The 15,743-nt window shown below is 58.9% G+C and overlaps 1 protein-coding gene across 1 annotated transcript; it reads left to right on the forward strand.

Annotated features, from left to right (window-relative positions):
* Positions 1 to 3,022: 3,022 nt before the first annotated feature.
* AJM1 (apical junction component 1 homolog) lies at positions 3,023 to 6,319 on the forward strand. Its single transcript, XM_077835549.1, has one exon. It carries the CDS (start codon positions 3,023 to 3,025, stop codon positions 6,317 to 6,319), a length of 3,297 nt encoding a protein of 1,098 aa, XP_077691675.1.
* The last annotated feature ends 9,424 nt before the right edge of the window (positions 6,320 to 15,743 follow it).

Here is a 15,743-nt window from a genome sequence, read left to right on the forward strand (position 1 = left end):
GCAAACTGCACAGCTGGGTGTGCAAAGCAGGTGACTGCTTGAGCAAAATCTGCAGTCCTGCACCCCTGTTTTGCACACATAACCACATATTTGCACATGCATTCCCCATTCAGGCTCCTGAGTCTTAAAATCTGGCCCCAGGGATGTGTGGAGAGAGATTCCCCGTGGCAGGAGAGAACTCTAGCAGGAGAGCGTTTGAGTCCAGTGATATCCCTGCCAAAAACAACCGTGCGGAAATAAAACTCTTGTGAGTGAGTGCCAAGCTCTCATCCTGTCTGGTTCAGGGACCTCCATTGTAATGGAAGGTTTCTATGCACATGGTGTCTGGGACAGTGGTTCTCAATCAGTGGTATGTGTACCCCCGAAGGTACTCAGAGGTCTTCCAGGGGTACATCAACTCATCTAGAGATTTGTCTAGTTTTACAACAGGCTACATAAAAGGACTAGTGAAGTTAGTAAAATTAAAATTTCATACAGACAATGACTTGTTTATACTGCTCTAAATACAATACACTGAAATGTAAGTATGTGGTAAAATGAGAAAGTCATTAAAATTATGTGATAAAATGAGAAAGTCAGCAATTTTTCAGTAATAGTGTGCTGTGGCCCCTTTTTTGTGTCTGATTTTGTAAGCAAGTAGTTTTTAAGTGAGGTATGTAAGACAAATTTGGGACATCCCTCAACCATGTTGTGTACAGATCGCCCTGCAGAGGCCATCTTGTCAGCCCTTGGGGGGTGATTCTTGGGAGAGGTAGGACAGGGCTGCAAGTGTAAGGCCAACAGACCCCGGTCATCGGCGAGTGGGATTGAACTGGGGACCTCTGGAGCTTAGTGCATGAGCCTCTATCACATGAGCTAAAAGCCAGCTGGCTGTTAGCTAAGGCTATAGAGCGTCTCATTTAACTCGCTCTCTTTCTAAGTGGTCTTGGTGCCACTAGATGGGGCAGAACCCCACACCCAGAAGGTGTGTGGGTTACACAAGGACCATAAAGGTGATTCTTGATTGAGGTTGCTGGACACAGCCAGTCCCTGTGGGTCTCTCTGTCTCTTTAGCTTCCAGACGAACACAGTCTGTGCTGCTTAGTGCCACCAGACAGATCTCGCGAAGCTCAGACCAAATGGGAGGGACTTCTGACTGCACCTCCCGCCCTGCATCCCGAGCAGCATAGCATAGCTTTGACAGGCCCTAGGCAGAGAGCTTAGACCTTGTGGGGGGGTGTCCCCCAGAGCTGAGCTCTCTGACACTGCTTCATTGCAAGCATCCTATATTTGCATATACATATGCTAGGCAGGTAATTAGCCATGCCCACCCCCCATACAGCCAGTCATTCTCCCATGTCGTTATTTATCCCATGCACGCAGGTGCTGGTTTGCGCGTGCCAGTGTGGGTCTGTGTAGAGCTGGTCAGGTTACTGGTTGCAGAGACACGATGTGTGGAATTTGCCCTTTTCTTTTGGCGAGCTGATTTAACAAATCCCTGCCCTCTGCTCCGCTGGTTGGGGTTGTCTGCCTACTCGCCACTGTCTATCTGTGATGTACCACTGGTTGTGTAAGTCACATGGTGCTGTGTTTGCTTCCTCACTGGGCGACCGAGACTTACAAAAAGGAGAAGGAATTGCTGCACTTGTACATGAAGGGCTTGGCGCTGTATAGGGCACAAGATCCACTCCCTGCCCCCTGAGCCCATGGGTGCAATCAGATCAACACAAGGCTTGTCCAGCTGGGCCTCGGATGGGTGTAAATCAGGAGTAATTCCACTGCGGTCCATGCCACTCTGCGGTACAAACAAGAGGAGGATTGGGCTCAAAGCAGGCTGGCCGGAACCCAGAGAGGGAGCAACCAGGACATGGCCTCTCTGTCCTCTCATGATTCTCTTTGCTCTGTGTGTCCTGTTATCAACTTCCTCCTGGTGGGTGGGCAGCAGGGAATGAACGGGCACTGATAAATTCACCTGGCTGGGAATTTTCTTTCATTCTTTCTTTCTTTCTTATGAAAACTGCACTTCTTGAAATATTGACATTTTTGACAAGAAAATCTCAATTTTGCTGAAACTTTCCAATTTGCCTTCAGAAAAATCAAAATAAAATAATTCCTTTTGGATCAGTTTGACGTTAATCTGTGTCCACCAGAGCCGTTGTGGTGTCTCGTGCCTGCCACCCCCCCCTTCTCTGTGGGTTAAGCTTTCTGGCTGGAGTACATCACCCATGATGCATCATAGCCTCCCTCTGATTGAACTGCTGTGGTGCATCATGGGAGTCACATAACCATGGTGCATCATGGGAGGTGTAGTCCAGTCAAGGAGTTCAGCCAGTAGAGGAGGATGGAAGGATGAGGCACTGTGACACCTCAAATAGACAAAGATTAAGGTCAAATTAAGCTGAAACAAAATGTGGCAACATTTCTGAATCAAAACTTTCCATTTGGCAAAAAAATTTGACACATCAACTTTGTTGTGGCCTGATTCAGAATGAAACAAATGTGGGAATATTGAAGTTTCCTGCAGAATGAAAATTCAGATTTTCGACCCTCTCTGTAAATCCGGGGCCATGCATGCTCATGGTATCTCTGGCATGGCCCTGGCCTCTGGCACTGCAGAATCTGAGCACTGCATGCCCTTGGTCATGAGCAGACTGGGCACTCCTAGGGGAACAGCCTCCCCCAAAACATTCATGTGAATAAGCCTTGTTCTCACCAATTCTGAACCAGGCCGTGGCCATTTGGAATTCCTCATCACTGTCTCTGCACCATTCGGCCAGCTCCAGTTCTTACCCCAGCACGGACCCTTTTGCACATGTGCCTACTAGACCCCCCCAGCATTGCCAGTCCCGAGCATTGCGGGATCATGAGTCAAGCCCCCAAAATCATGAGATTGGCTAAAAATCAGGAGCTTTCAAAAATAGCCTGTCTTGAGCGGGCCTCTCCGGCATGAGACTCAAGGCCCCTTCTCTCTCCCGTTGCAGGGCTGGCTGGCTTCCCCTGAGATGATCTGAAGAGGAGCTGGAGAAGGAAGAGCTTGTTTAAGATGACACGAACCGACCCACCTGACATACTGGTGTCTACGGTGTATCAAGACCTAGAGGTGACGTGCCCAGCACCCAGGGATTCCATCATCTGCCAGCCACTGGCACAATGTGACACCTTCATGTCTGGATCTCTGCCGCGCGACCTGCAGCCCTTCAACAAGCGCCACTGTAGGAGCTTTGACTTCCTCGAGCCGCTCGACGACCAGCTGGCCCCTGCTCCTGCTATGGAGCGCCCCTGCCGGCACCCGGGCACCCCCGAGCCTTCCTCAGGCTCCGGAGGCAGGAAGGCTCCTCCCAGGTCGGACGTTCAGAACAGCAGGCCTCCCCCTCACGGGAGGGAAGGCCCCAAGGAGCCATTGGCTCGGGCGGAGCCAAAGAGGCGAGCGAGGTCCAAGAGCGCCCCACGGGTGAAATCCACCTTCACTCCCATTCCCATCCAGATGTCGTCCTCGTCTCCCCCTGTGCCGGCCAGGCGGGGACGGGAGGCTCTGCGCCTCTCCAGGGAGCCTGCGAGGACAGAGATGTCCCCTCGCAGGGGGAGCGGATACGCGCCGATGAAGGCCCCAATGAACGAGGTGCACCCCATCAAGCTGCAGCCCCAGCGGAGCAGCACCAGCCGCATCTCCCCACTGTGTGTCAGCAGCAACTGCCCGGAGGAGGTCCCAGGTGGGAGGCCGGCCACAAGCCTGCATGTCAAGTGCCGGATGGACATGAAGCCAGACGAGGCAGTGCTGGTGCACACGGCACGCAGCCTGAAGGCCCAGAGCAGGAGGGAGGTGCCGTACTGGCCCAGGCTGCCCTGCGCTATCCGGAGCCTGACCATCCCAAGCAGCAGGCAGGTGTCTGTGTCCCGCACTCCCACACCCAGCGACTCCTACAGCGGGGAGCACAGGCTGCCCTACTCTAACGAGTACTACGAAGGTGACCCCCGAGGCCGGGTTTACCAGGCCATGCCCTGCCCGCAGGACTATCCTGAGAGGGGCTGTATGACCTTCTCCGCTCCAAATGTGCCCACCAAGTTCTTCTACACAGAGGAGCCAGCCGGGTGCCCTGGCCCTGGCATTCCACTGAAAAGCTCTGGCTACGAGGGGTGCCCTCGCCCATACCCAGGGCGTCACCTCCCTCCACAGCCCTTCTACACAGAGGACCCAGCCAAAGGTAATATCCACACCATCCCACCCAGGACTTTCTACGTGGAAGAAGCTCGGACCTACCCCATCCAGGAAGCCCCTACCCACACCTTCTACAGAGAAGACCCTCAATTCTATGCCTCAAGGGGCATGCCCACCAAACCCCTCTATACAGAGGACCCCAGGGTATACCCCGCTCTGAACACCTCCTCCCGGTTGTTCTACACTGAGGATTATGGCAAATACCATGAGAGAGAATCCATTTCACGGACGTACCCTCATGCCCGTAGCACCCAGCCTTTGCAGTTCAGCGACTGGTACTGCCCAGACCGGGGTGCACTGCCCTACCAGACTTTGCAGATGTCCCGCTTTGCACCTCATCCCTCTGGGCAGGAGGCTTTGCTTTCCTCTTGGCATGCCAGCTACAGCACCAACCAACCCCGCCTAGGCACAGACACCCGGCATTACTCCAAATCCTGGGACAACATCCTGGCACCCAGTGTCCGCAGGGAGGACCCCATGTTCCGCGGGCGCAGCTATGAGAACCTGCTCGCCCGGGAGCAGCACCGTGCCTTATCCCCTGATGACCGGCGGCAGCCCGTGGTTATCAACCTCTCCAGTTCCCCCAAGCGCTATGCAGCGCTCTCCCTCTCGGAGAACTCCATCATGGAGAAGATGCAGGCAGACGGTGGGCGGTGCCCCTTGGGCCGCTCCTGGTTTGTCACCCCAGAAATCACCATCACCGACAATGACATCAAAGCCAATGGTCTGAGCAAGACCGAGAAGCGCTCGGCCAGCTGGGATGTGCTGGATTCCGGGCGGGATGGGCATCGCTCCCGCACCACACACTGCTACTCGGATCCCATTGCCAAAGAGAGCACCCAAAGCAGCTCCGCCCGCCAGCGCAGCCTGGAGCAGCTGGATGAGCTGATCACAGACCTGGTCATCGATTCCAAGCCCCCTCCCAGCCGCCGCCCCAGCAACGGGGACAGCCTGACAGACCAGCTCAAGAGGCTGATCGACAACGGGGCGCCCGGGCCCGCCAGGAAGCTGGAGGCCAGGAAGCCGCTGCCTTTATTGGTGGGGGAGCCCAGGCCCACCAAGGAGCAGCCGGGCCCGAGTTCCTTCCACAGAGACGTACGCAAGGAGCAGGGTGGCCGCTCACTTGCCATGTCTGTCTCCAGCAGCAGCTTTGAGAAGCAGCAGGATGACTGCTCCCCGGAGCTGAGCGCGGATGAGGACGACATGATGATGTGCTCGAATGCCAAGTGCAGGCGCACGGAGACCATGTTCAACGCCTGCCTCTACTTCAAGTCCTGCCACAGCTGCTATACTTACTACTGCTCCCGGAGCTGCCGCCGCGAGGACTGGGACATCCACAAGGAGAGCTGTGTCTACGGGCGTATCGGGAGCATCTGCCGGCACGCTCTGCAGTTCTGCCGGGAGAATGCCGAGGTGCACAAGGCCTTCTCGCGCATTGCCAAGGTGGGGTACCTGTCCCGGGGGCGAGGGGTGCTGTTCCTGGGCTTCCCCAGCTCAGGCTCAGCTGAGAACTTCCTCCAGTTTGGCTTGGAGAGCCTGCTGATGTCCCCCACCTACCTGTCCCTGCGGGAGCTGGAGGGCTACGCAGAGAGCCTGGGGGATTATGCCCGGGAGTTGGGGGTGGCTGGCATCCAGTATGACCCTGAGGAATGTTTCCTCTTGAATGTAACAGTGGCTGTTGGACAAAAAGTGCCTGTGAGGCCATCCCCCAAGGTCCAGGTGCCGACCGTCAGGAAATACGCCAAGGTGGCCTTAGCCTCCTCCAGCCCCGAGAAGCAGATCTTGAAGAAGGAGCGGGACATGGAGACCTTGATCCTGACCCCCCCGCCGGGCACGGCGGACATCGACAAGGAGGGGGAGGAAGGGCGGAAGGCCCGGGAGGTCTGCTTCATCAACATCCAGCGGGAGCTGCGGATCCGAGGCGTCTTCCTGCGCCATGAGTTCCCCAAGATCTACGAGCAGCTGTGCGACTTCGTGGAGAGTAACAAGAGGTTCACGCCCACCACCATCTACCCCACTGACAGGCGGACCGGAAAGCAGTTCATGTGTATGATCATGGCCGCCTCTGAGCCACGGACCCTGGACTGGGTCGCCAGCCCCAACCTCCTGGACGACCTCATGTGACCAGTGCTGCCGCGCCACACGGGCCTCCTCTTTATTCCCCTTTGTAGACAGGTATTTTACTATTGACGCACTAAACTGGTCGGTCAGAATCTTCCCATCATTTCTAGCAGATAACTGTTGGCGCGTGGATCCCGGGGAGGCCTGGGAAAGATGCTGTCCTAACGGGGCAGCAACAGATCCATGGACTCCATGGGGCTCAGGCCACCTGCCTCTGTGGCCACTGGCTAGTCAGGGCAGGAGCTGCTGAGCTCCCTAGATTCTGGTTGGTCTTGGTGGGGATAGAGGAGTGGGGCTGGCCCTGTCACATGAGATTTGCCATGAGGAGAGGGCTGCTACGTGGAGGGTAACTCCAGTGCCACAGGTCTGTCTCTCAGTGAGGTTCTTTTACTGCCTTCTCTTCCTTTAACCTGATTCCCAGCTGGGCTTGGCCAAGGCACAGGCAATAAGTGACTGGCCTGCAGCTGTTCGAACAACAGCTCAGCATAGAACCTGCGGCCCTGCCTGTTCCTACTCCCTAAATCTGACCACTAGACAACATGGCTACCTCTAAGCAAGTGTGGCCAGATCAATCATTTTAAGCTCCCTGCCATGCCCACTCCATCCCTCTGCCTAGACACCAAACTTGCCCATAGCTGCTCCCAAGTGGACAGTTCTTCTCCCCCCTCCCATCGCCGCCTTGTTTAATTCTGGAGACAGCCAGGAAGGGGCATGTTTTCAACCTGGCCTCTGCAAGTAGGCCCAGTGTCCTAGCACAACGGTTCCCATTTGTCTGCATGGCTGCATAATTGTACGTGGAAGGGGACTCAGAGCCATGTCTTGGCACATGGGGGTAAGTGCAGACGGGGCTTGGGAGCATACTAGGGGCTTTGGATTGTGCAGACACATTTGTGTCTCTCATTTGAAAATTTGGCCCAGTGTGTTTGAGTCTCTGTATAGCATGTTATATGGTATGAGTCTCTATACAGTGTGCCCCCCACCTGGGCTCTGTATGGGGTGTCTCAGAGCAGCCTGCACGCTACACGGTCTCTGTGCAGCATGAGGCTCTACACAGCAGTGGCGGAGCCAGGATGGGACATTTGGGTGGGCTCCGACTTTGGGTGGGCGGCAATGACTGGGTGGAGAGAGGAGGAGGAGGAATCAGGGCCCACCTACCCCCTCTAGCCGGCCTTGCTGGGGTCGATGGATGCTCTGGCTGGGGCCCCCTGGGGCCCCAGGCACGCACTCAGCTCTGGGAGGAGACTCCGCTGTCCGGCAGCAATGGCTCCTGTCCCCGACCCACGCCCCACCTCGGGCCTGGCCTCCCAAGGAGCACACCTACCTTTTTTGAGGACTCCTCTGCCTCCACTGGGTCACCTGAAGCTCACCCTCCTAGTGGCGGATTAAACACTGGGCCAAAGGGGCATGTCCGGGGCCCCAGCCAATTGGAGGGCCCCAGAAAAACAGGCTCCACTGCTGGGGAGCGGGATTGGGGTGTGGGGGCTTGCCCCGCTCTGCCCACCTGCTGCTCCAGCTGGGGAGTGGGAGCAGGACACTGGGGCTTTCCCCGACCCCACTCCCCAGCTGCAGTGTCAGACGGAGCAGGGCAAGAGCCTGACCCCCACGCCCCGACCCCACTCCCGGTTGGAGCACCGGGCGGGTGGATGGAGCTGGGCAAGAGCCTGACTCTGCTCCCCAGCTGGAGCGCCGGGTGGGCAGAGTGGGGTAAACCCCTGACAGTGCTCCCTGGCTGGAGTGCTGGGCTAAACGGAGAAAGCCCCTCGCTGCCCACAGGAGCACCGGGCAGGTGGAGCAGGGCAAGCCCCCTGCCCCGACCCCGCTCCGCGGCTGGCGTGCTGGGCGGGCAGGCAAGGTGGGGCAAGCTAGGGCCGGAGCAGAGCTGGGGGGCAGGATGCTAAGTGGGTGGGCCACGGCCCTCCCAGGCCCACTCGTGGCTACGCCCCTGCTATACAATGTGTGCTCTATACGATATGAGGCTCAATACAGTATGGGCTCATTATGGGCACTATACAATATGAGGGTCAATACAGTGCACTCTATACAGTGTCTATACAGTATGAGTCTACAGTGGGCCCTGTAGATGGTCTTTATACAGCATGTGGCTCTATACAGGTGCACTCTGACGGTCTCTACACAGTATGAGGCTCTGTGTGGTCTCTATGCAGTAGGCATCCCCTCTCCTCAGGCCTGTGCACAGCTGCCCACCTGTCCACAGACACTGCTTCCACTTGCCAAAATCCCTGTGGTCCCCCTCCAGCCCCTCCCAAGTGCTGAGTCAGTCTCCGCTGCCAACACGAGGGCCCCATTCTGTGTGGCGCTGAGCTCTCCCTGCCCCCTGGCTGAGAGTGGGGGACCCCAGACCTCCTGGGGTGCTCAGGCCCTGTGAGCGCCGCGTGGGCTGGGGGAGGACCCTCCTGCTCTGCCAGGCCAGTGTGGGAGTCTGCCAGGGCCTGACTTAGGTACTCAGGAGGCCGTGAGGGGTAAAAGTTCCAAGACACCTGATGCACTGTATCTGTAACTGACAATAAGCCACTTCCAGGGCAAAGCCAGCAGCGGCCGCCCCCCGTTCTCCTCCAAGTAGGAAGGTCAAGCCCACCTCCGTCCTCTCTATTGCAGCAGGTCATTCCCACCCCTCCCTGCATAACTGAGCGGGGAGCGTGGTACCCAACCTGGCCCTAGTGCGAAGCCAAGGAACAGCACTGAGAGGGCTGCGCTCCCTGGGTCCCAAAGGCGTGTGTGGCCAGCTCCTCTGAGAATGGAGGGGCCCCAGGCACAGGTGGGGTCTGGTGCTGGCTTCTTAAAGTGCAGGAGTCCTGGGCTGTGCTCTGCTGGGGGAGCTGGGGCCCTGGAAGCCAGGGGGCTTAGGGCTTTCCAGTGAATCCTGGGCCAGCCCATGTTGCAGCAGGATCTAGAGCGAAGTTGGTTTCTTTACATTGTCATCGAGAATAAAACTCCTGAGACAGGCCCAGGAGGAGAGCTCCTCCTGCCCACGGCCTGCCCTTGCTTACATCTCACTCAGCTCCCCATGCCTGGGGAGAACTGCAGAAGAGTGGACTGTTTCTGGCAGCGTCTACACTGCTCCTCCTCTCTGGGCATCACTATGCCGTCTGGGTCCCCCAGGGGGCTCAAACCCATCTGGAGTTTTGCCCAATTTGGCCTCCCCAGTGGAATTCAAAGCCACGCTGCCATGCTCCTGAACTTCACTGGCCGTATTAACTAGCCCTGATCCTAGTGCAGGGCTCCCTAGCATTTCAGCCTCCTTCCCAGTGGCCGAGGCAGGGCCTGAGCCAAGAGCTTTGAAAATCCCAGTAATTCTTTCTCTGAGCTCCAACCATGGCCCTGGGATCAGAATGGCCCCAGAGCATGGCCTTCCGGACACCCAGGGCCACTCCATCTGCTCCTTCGAGCTGGATGGGCCTGGTTTTCCCCTAGGGAGGCTGCGCTGCTTTGAGCCCAGCCGGCTGAGTGTGCGCTCTGGCCACAGTGAGCCTCCCCCTTGTAATGCTCAGGGTTCCCCTGGCTTCCGGTCCCCAGGGCAGTGCCAAGCTGTAAGGGGAATTGCAGGAGCTCGGGGCCGTACCCTGATCCCTGTGACATCAGGGCAGAGACGGGGGCGCTGCCTGGCATGCAGCGACTCCAGGCGTCGGTGAGCTCAGGTTGGTCCAGGGTCTGGCTGTAGGGCGCTGGATGCTAAAGGTACCCCAGCCTGCCCTTCTTGGGGGTGGGCTGGACCTGGAGATGTCAAATGGTGCCTGGGTGGAGGACTGGATTTGCCCGCTCAGCCCCCTTGTGCCATTGATCCAAACCAGAACCCCAGAACCAGCCCCTCAGACACCAAGCCTGAGCCAGCCAGCCTTTATCCTCGCAGGGGATTGCAGATCCAACCCTCCCTGCCCTCTGCATGTGGGCCCGCTTTGACCTTGTCCTTGTGAGCCTGGCTCTCACTGGCTGGCCCTCCCTGCCTGGGTGCTCCCTGAGGCTTGGGCTACACTGAAAGCTACGTTGGTCAGGGAGTGAAGAACCACCCCTGCCCCCCTCCCTCTCAGCAACACAGCTAGGCCAGCAAAACCCAATGTAAGGACAGCTGTGGCGGAGGAAGAGGGCCTCTGCAGGCCGGCTAATGTCAGTCGGGGAGGGGTAAGCTGCGCCACATGAGGGGGCTCCGCACTGGAGACAGCTGGAGCCCAGCGGCCAGCCACCACCATCCGTGCTCCTCTCTGCAAGGGGCAGGAAGAAGGGCCTCAGCCCACCCAGCCCAGACATTGCCGCCCTCTCCCCAGCTCCTCGGTAAAGGAGCCAGTGTCTCCTGAGCCAGGATTTATCCTGCTGTGCGCCAGCCCCTGCTTGAGGTGGCTCTCCAAGGGGCCACCTTCCTGGAACAGCCTCTTAATTATGGTAATGCCCTGCAGGCCTTGCTCTGGCTTCAGGACTTGCTGCACCAGCAGCCCTTGGGTTTATTTGGGGAGGCTCCTCCGTGGGGCCGTGCAGAGAGCAAGCAGGCACTCCCCATCCCAGCCTGCACCTTACGCACCAGCCTGATGCAGGGAAAGCTCCGCTCGCTCTCGCTTGGGCTGGGGGGAGCAGATGTCTCCCTGCGCTGCGAAGGGAGGCTGTGATCTTTGCCAGGGAGCTCCTGCCCTAAGCCGGGCCCCACTCCTGAGTGATGGGAGCTGCTTACTGCAGGGCCCCAGCGCCCAAACAAGTGAGATCACAAAGAGCAGTCCCAGGAGCAGATCAGAGTGCTGTACTGGGCCCTTCCGGGGCTGCAAACAGTCCAGCAAGTTCAGGGTTAAATTCACTCCACCACATGCCTTTGCACTTCCCTGGCATTGGATGGCCACAGTGCCAGCCGGGGGCTGTTTTTCCTCTTCTCCCATTTATTGCCATCTCTGAGTGTGCCAAGGACCTGGGCTAGCAGGGAAGCCACTCAGGGGGTGCTCTGCAGCAGCCACCCCATGGTTTCAAAGGGGTTAAAGCTGTGTTGTGAAGGGGGGTCTCTGTTTGGGGGAGGCAGCCGCCTGCAAGGGGCAGGGCAGGTGCTTTCAGGGAAAGTGCCAAATGTTTTCTGGTTACACTTTTCGCCGAAGTCCAGCGCAGCTGCTGCGTGGGGAGGGGAGGAGAGCGAACGCTGGCGTGCAGGGGCGTGGCATGGGTGTGCATGTGGCATGTGCGTGGGGCAGGGATCGTGCCAGGTACAGGCATGAGGTGGGCATGGGTTACGCGTGCTCATGGGACGGGTGTCTGTGCCTGCACACAGAGTGGGCACGGAACAGCCCTGCCAGGAGGAACCTGGCTCTGAGGAGTGGGGGTGGCCTGTGTTTTAAAGAAGACAGGCTGAAGGGGCTTTCCCAGGGGCCGCCCAGCTGGGGCAGTCCTTACGGCAGAGGCTGGGTTCAGGATGCAGTTTCTCTGGAGGGGTTGCTGTGCTTGCATGCAGAGCTGGAAATCAGCTGGGCCTAGTGTAAATACAGCACCACTGACTGCCCCCTGCCCACAGGCCGGAGCCAGGCGCTGTCCTGTGGGAGCTCCCCCGTCCTGCCATGCAGAGGGCTTCCCCGGAGCTCCCTGCCGGTGGGGTGGGAGGCCAAAGCTCAGAGAGGAGCAGCAGTGAGCTGGTGCAGAACAGGCTCTCCCAGAGGGTGCAGGCAGAGGGCACAGAAGATGCATGATGAGCACCCCTCACTGGCATCCCTGCCATTGCGCTGGTGCTGGAGTTGCTGCCAGGTGCAGGCAGCAGGTGACTGCCCTGTGAGGCTGCTCACAGCTGCTGCCATCCTTGTTTCTCCTCTGTCCCAGAAAAGGAGCTTGGACGCTTGCCAGCTTCAGTTCACTGCCAAATTCTGCCAGGGAGCATCTCCAGCCTGTAGCGGGATCCCTGCACATGCTGCAGGGCTGTGTGCTGGGGGAGGTCTTCCAGAGCTCCCCCTCTGCTGGCTTCAGGCACATACCTTCTCCTCAGGGCGTTCCCCGTTGTAACGTGGGGGGACGGGGAGGGAAGGCTGCGGGCATGGGGGCCCCCTCATTGCAGCCAGGGCGGGTATCTCAGGATCAGGTCCCTTGCCAGCCTTAAGACTAATGAATTCCTTGCAGCCCAGCAGCTCTAACTCTCAGCCCCTACCCCACTGCGGCACTGTCCAGCCAACTTGCTGTTTGAAGCCAGTTGCCTGCGGTGTGCTGCCCCCGCCCCGCCCCGCCCCCCCCCCCCCCCCCCCCGGCAGCTGGCATGTTAATTGAGAGCCCAGGGTGTTCTGCTAGACCCCCTCCTGTTTCTCCTCTGCAGCAGCCTAACTTCCCAAGGCGTGCCCGACCTGCCGAGGCCATGGGATTTCCTGCAGGGGCCCTCGTGTGCTAGCCTGTCCATGACACCAGCCTCGGGGTCCCAGCGACGGGCCCCAGGCCGTGACAGTGCCTGGGCCCGGGGACAGGCCGAGCCGGGGGCCACACAAGAGTCTTAGTCTCTTTGGAGTCCAGGGAGCTTCTGCTCAGCCCAGCTACTTCCTTCGGAGTCCAGCACTGCCCCCAACACAGCAAACCTGCGCCCGTGGCTGGAGCTCCCCATGGGGTCGGCCTGCCCATCCTACCCCCAAACGCCCCAGCTCCAGAGCCAGGGGCCGGCAAGCCACCAGCTGGCTGGTGGTTGACCGCTGCATTGGAGCAGGAGGGGTGGAGCTGCCCAGAGTTACCTGAGCATGGGCGAGAGGAATTTGGGGGCCCTGTAAGGCATGCTGGAGCTGGAGCCGCTGGCTTGAATGGTTTCCATCATCTACAGAATTCACAGTTTGGTTTAGTGGCTCTCAGCACCCCCACTGTACAAGTTGTTCCAGCGCCCCTGGGTGCAGCAAGCCCCTGCCATGCAGCCAGCCAGGCCCAGAATGGGGCAGTCAGGAGCCGTGGCTTTGCCTACGCACCAGGCCTCCCCAGCCCTTGGCAATGAGCTCCTCCCCGTGCTCCAGTCCCAAAGGAGGACAAGGGACGAGCTGAGTCACTGGCCCCTCCTGGTTCCCTGTTGCTCAGCTGAGCTCCACCATCATCCGAGGGCTGCACCATGTGGGCTGACAGCAACAGACAGCAGGGGCCCCTCCCCACACCCCGCCTCCACCGGAGTGCCCACCCTGGCCTGCGGGGATACGGCCACCCCTCGCTCCTGGGCCAGGGGGCCCACTAGTGCCAAGTGAAATGGGTGGGTTTGCTGTCGGAGCCCCTCCCTGGCTGGACGCATCTGAGAGCCTTCCGCGCCCCTGCTTTTGGTGGGATCCTGCCACTAGTCTGCCCCCTACCCGTGTTTTAGATGGGGTCTCTGCTGGCTTTGTGGCTCGCCCTCACACCAGAGCTCCACGCAGGGGTTCCAAGGGGAGGCGTTACTCCCATTGGACAAGGTGACTGACTTTTATGAGCGGTGGCGTCTCTCGGGCGCGCTGAGACTGTCAGATGCCAGCCGCCCACTGAGCGTGGCCAGGACAATGTACCTTAGCAACAGCCCCCTGCTGCAGCGCCTGTCTGGGGGCATTCGAGGGGGAGCCAATGGGGGGAGGGGGCATGGATTCCAAACCTCTCAGCTGAGCAATCACCCAGCAAAGCCACAGGTGCCATGCCAGCAGCTTTCCCTCTCCCTGGCATCTTTTCTGTGGAGCTCTCAGCTTCTCCAGGTGGATGGGGACGTAGTGGCAGAAGGGCGGGTGGGGGGCCGTCTTTTTCATGCAGTGGGGCTCCAACAACCCGGACGTGATGCCAAGTCCAGAGTTTGGCTACAGTGTTCCATCCGCTGGGCTTAAAACCAAAGCACCAAGTGACCCCTCTGCTGGCATGGTCCGAGGCTGAGGGTTGACTAGCTCACAGAGGCTGGATTGCCCTCCCCACCCCAGAGGGGGGCCCTGTGGAACAGCATCCTCCTGCAGATTGGGGGTGCAGCCTCCAGGGCTGTCTATCTTGGTGCGCTGCTCCCTGCCCCTGGTTGCTCATTCGTTGTCCCGGGTTCTGTGGCTCCACCCCCTTGGCTGAGGTTCGGGTAGGCTGGAGTGGCCTCCCCCATTTGTTTGTTCATTCTCCCACGGTATCAGCTGAGTTCTGGGGCCCTGACCTCACCAGCGGGGTTGGCTTTTTGTTGCTGTCACCTCTGGGGTTTCAGTTGGCTGCGGGCCATGGCTCTTCATTCTTTGCCCAGTGACGAAGCTGGCTGGCTCCTGGGGTCCCCTCACTGAGCGGGCAGGGCTTATGGTACCTTGGGCTGCACCCACCAGTCCCAGTCACCCAAGGCGCTGTTGACCCTGCCTGCTGCACCCAGCTCCTGTGCGGCAAAGCTGAGACGCTGGGCCACGGTGCGCAGCCACCAGGTCATGCTTCTGAAAACACCGGCTTGAGAGTTGAATGCAGCCACCCTCCACGGCCAGGCGAGGCCCTGACCATGCAGACTTCCCCCTGGCCATGTAATGACTCCTCCCTGCCACGCTCCGCCGTGGGGTGTGACCAGGGGCCAGCCTAGGACTTTCAGATTCAACCCACAAGCCTTACCCACTTGAGCTGGAGGAGTAACTCCATTACCACGAGCTGCAGGAGGAGGCTGTTGTCCTCTAGTGGATCAGTCAGTAGAGGGGGATGTGTTTACACAAGGGCATGACCCAGAACTCGAGGGGTGCTGCCCGTCCTGCACCTTGCTTTAGCTTTCATTGTCCCCACAGTCACACTAATCTTCCCCAGGAGGATTCTGGGTAGTGTAGGTGACCATGCATTTGCTGTACTCAACAGTAATAGCTTTAGAACTGCTACTAGTGGGCACTCCAAGCCGTCTGTGTGCATAGTGCATCGCACGCACGCTGCCTGTTCCCGTGCCTCGCCCGGATTTGCAGAGCCCCTCTCTAGGGGGCAGAGGTGCAGTTGGTTTCCACTGGCCATTCTGTCCTTGGCTCTTCTGCTAAGGTATCAGGCAAGGGCACTAATGACTTGCAAGGGTGGCTGGCTTTGTCTGCTAGGAGCACAAGACCAATTCACACCACTCAGCGGCCAGCAGCCAGGCAGTGGCCATGCCCAGCCTCCTAGCACTTGGGCTGCCTTCACCCTGGGGGGGGGAAGGCTGCTCAGCCCACTAATCCCATATCATAAAGACCCTGCCCCATCCAGCCATAACCTGCCTCTTCTCATTGCTCAGCTGCTCTAGAAGCATATACATCTCCCCACTGGGGAGCACAGGCAAGCCAGCCTGGTGTAACTCCAGACTAACCACACCGGCAGCAGGGTTCCCAGACCTGGGATCTCTTGTGACTCTCCTCAGAGCCCTCCGTTCTGGGTGCACGCTGGAGCTGCTGCCTCCTAGGGAAGCAAAAGGGAGCTGCTGACAGGCCCCCTGGCAGATCCACTCACCCCTTGTCCCCAGGCACAGTGCACGCCCTCTGAACAGAACAGCTCGTGTTCTGCTCCAACCTGACCCGGGTGG

This window comes from Eretmochelys imbricata, chromosome 16 (assembly GCF_965152235.1).
Source record: "Eretmochelys imbricata isolate rEreImb1 chromosome 16, rEreImb1.hap1, whole genome shotgun sequence".
Taxonomy (NCBI): domain Eukaryota; kingdom Metazoa; phylum Chordata; order Testudines; family Cheloniidae; genus Eretmochelys; species Eretmochelys imbricata.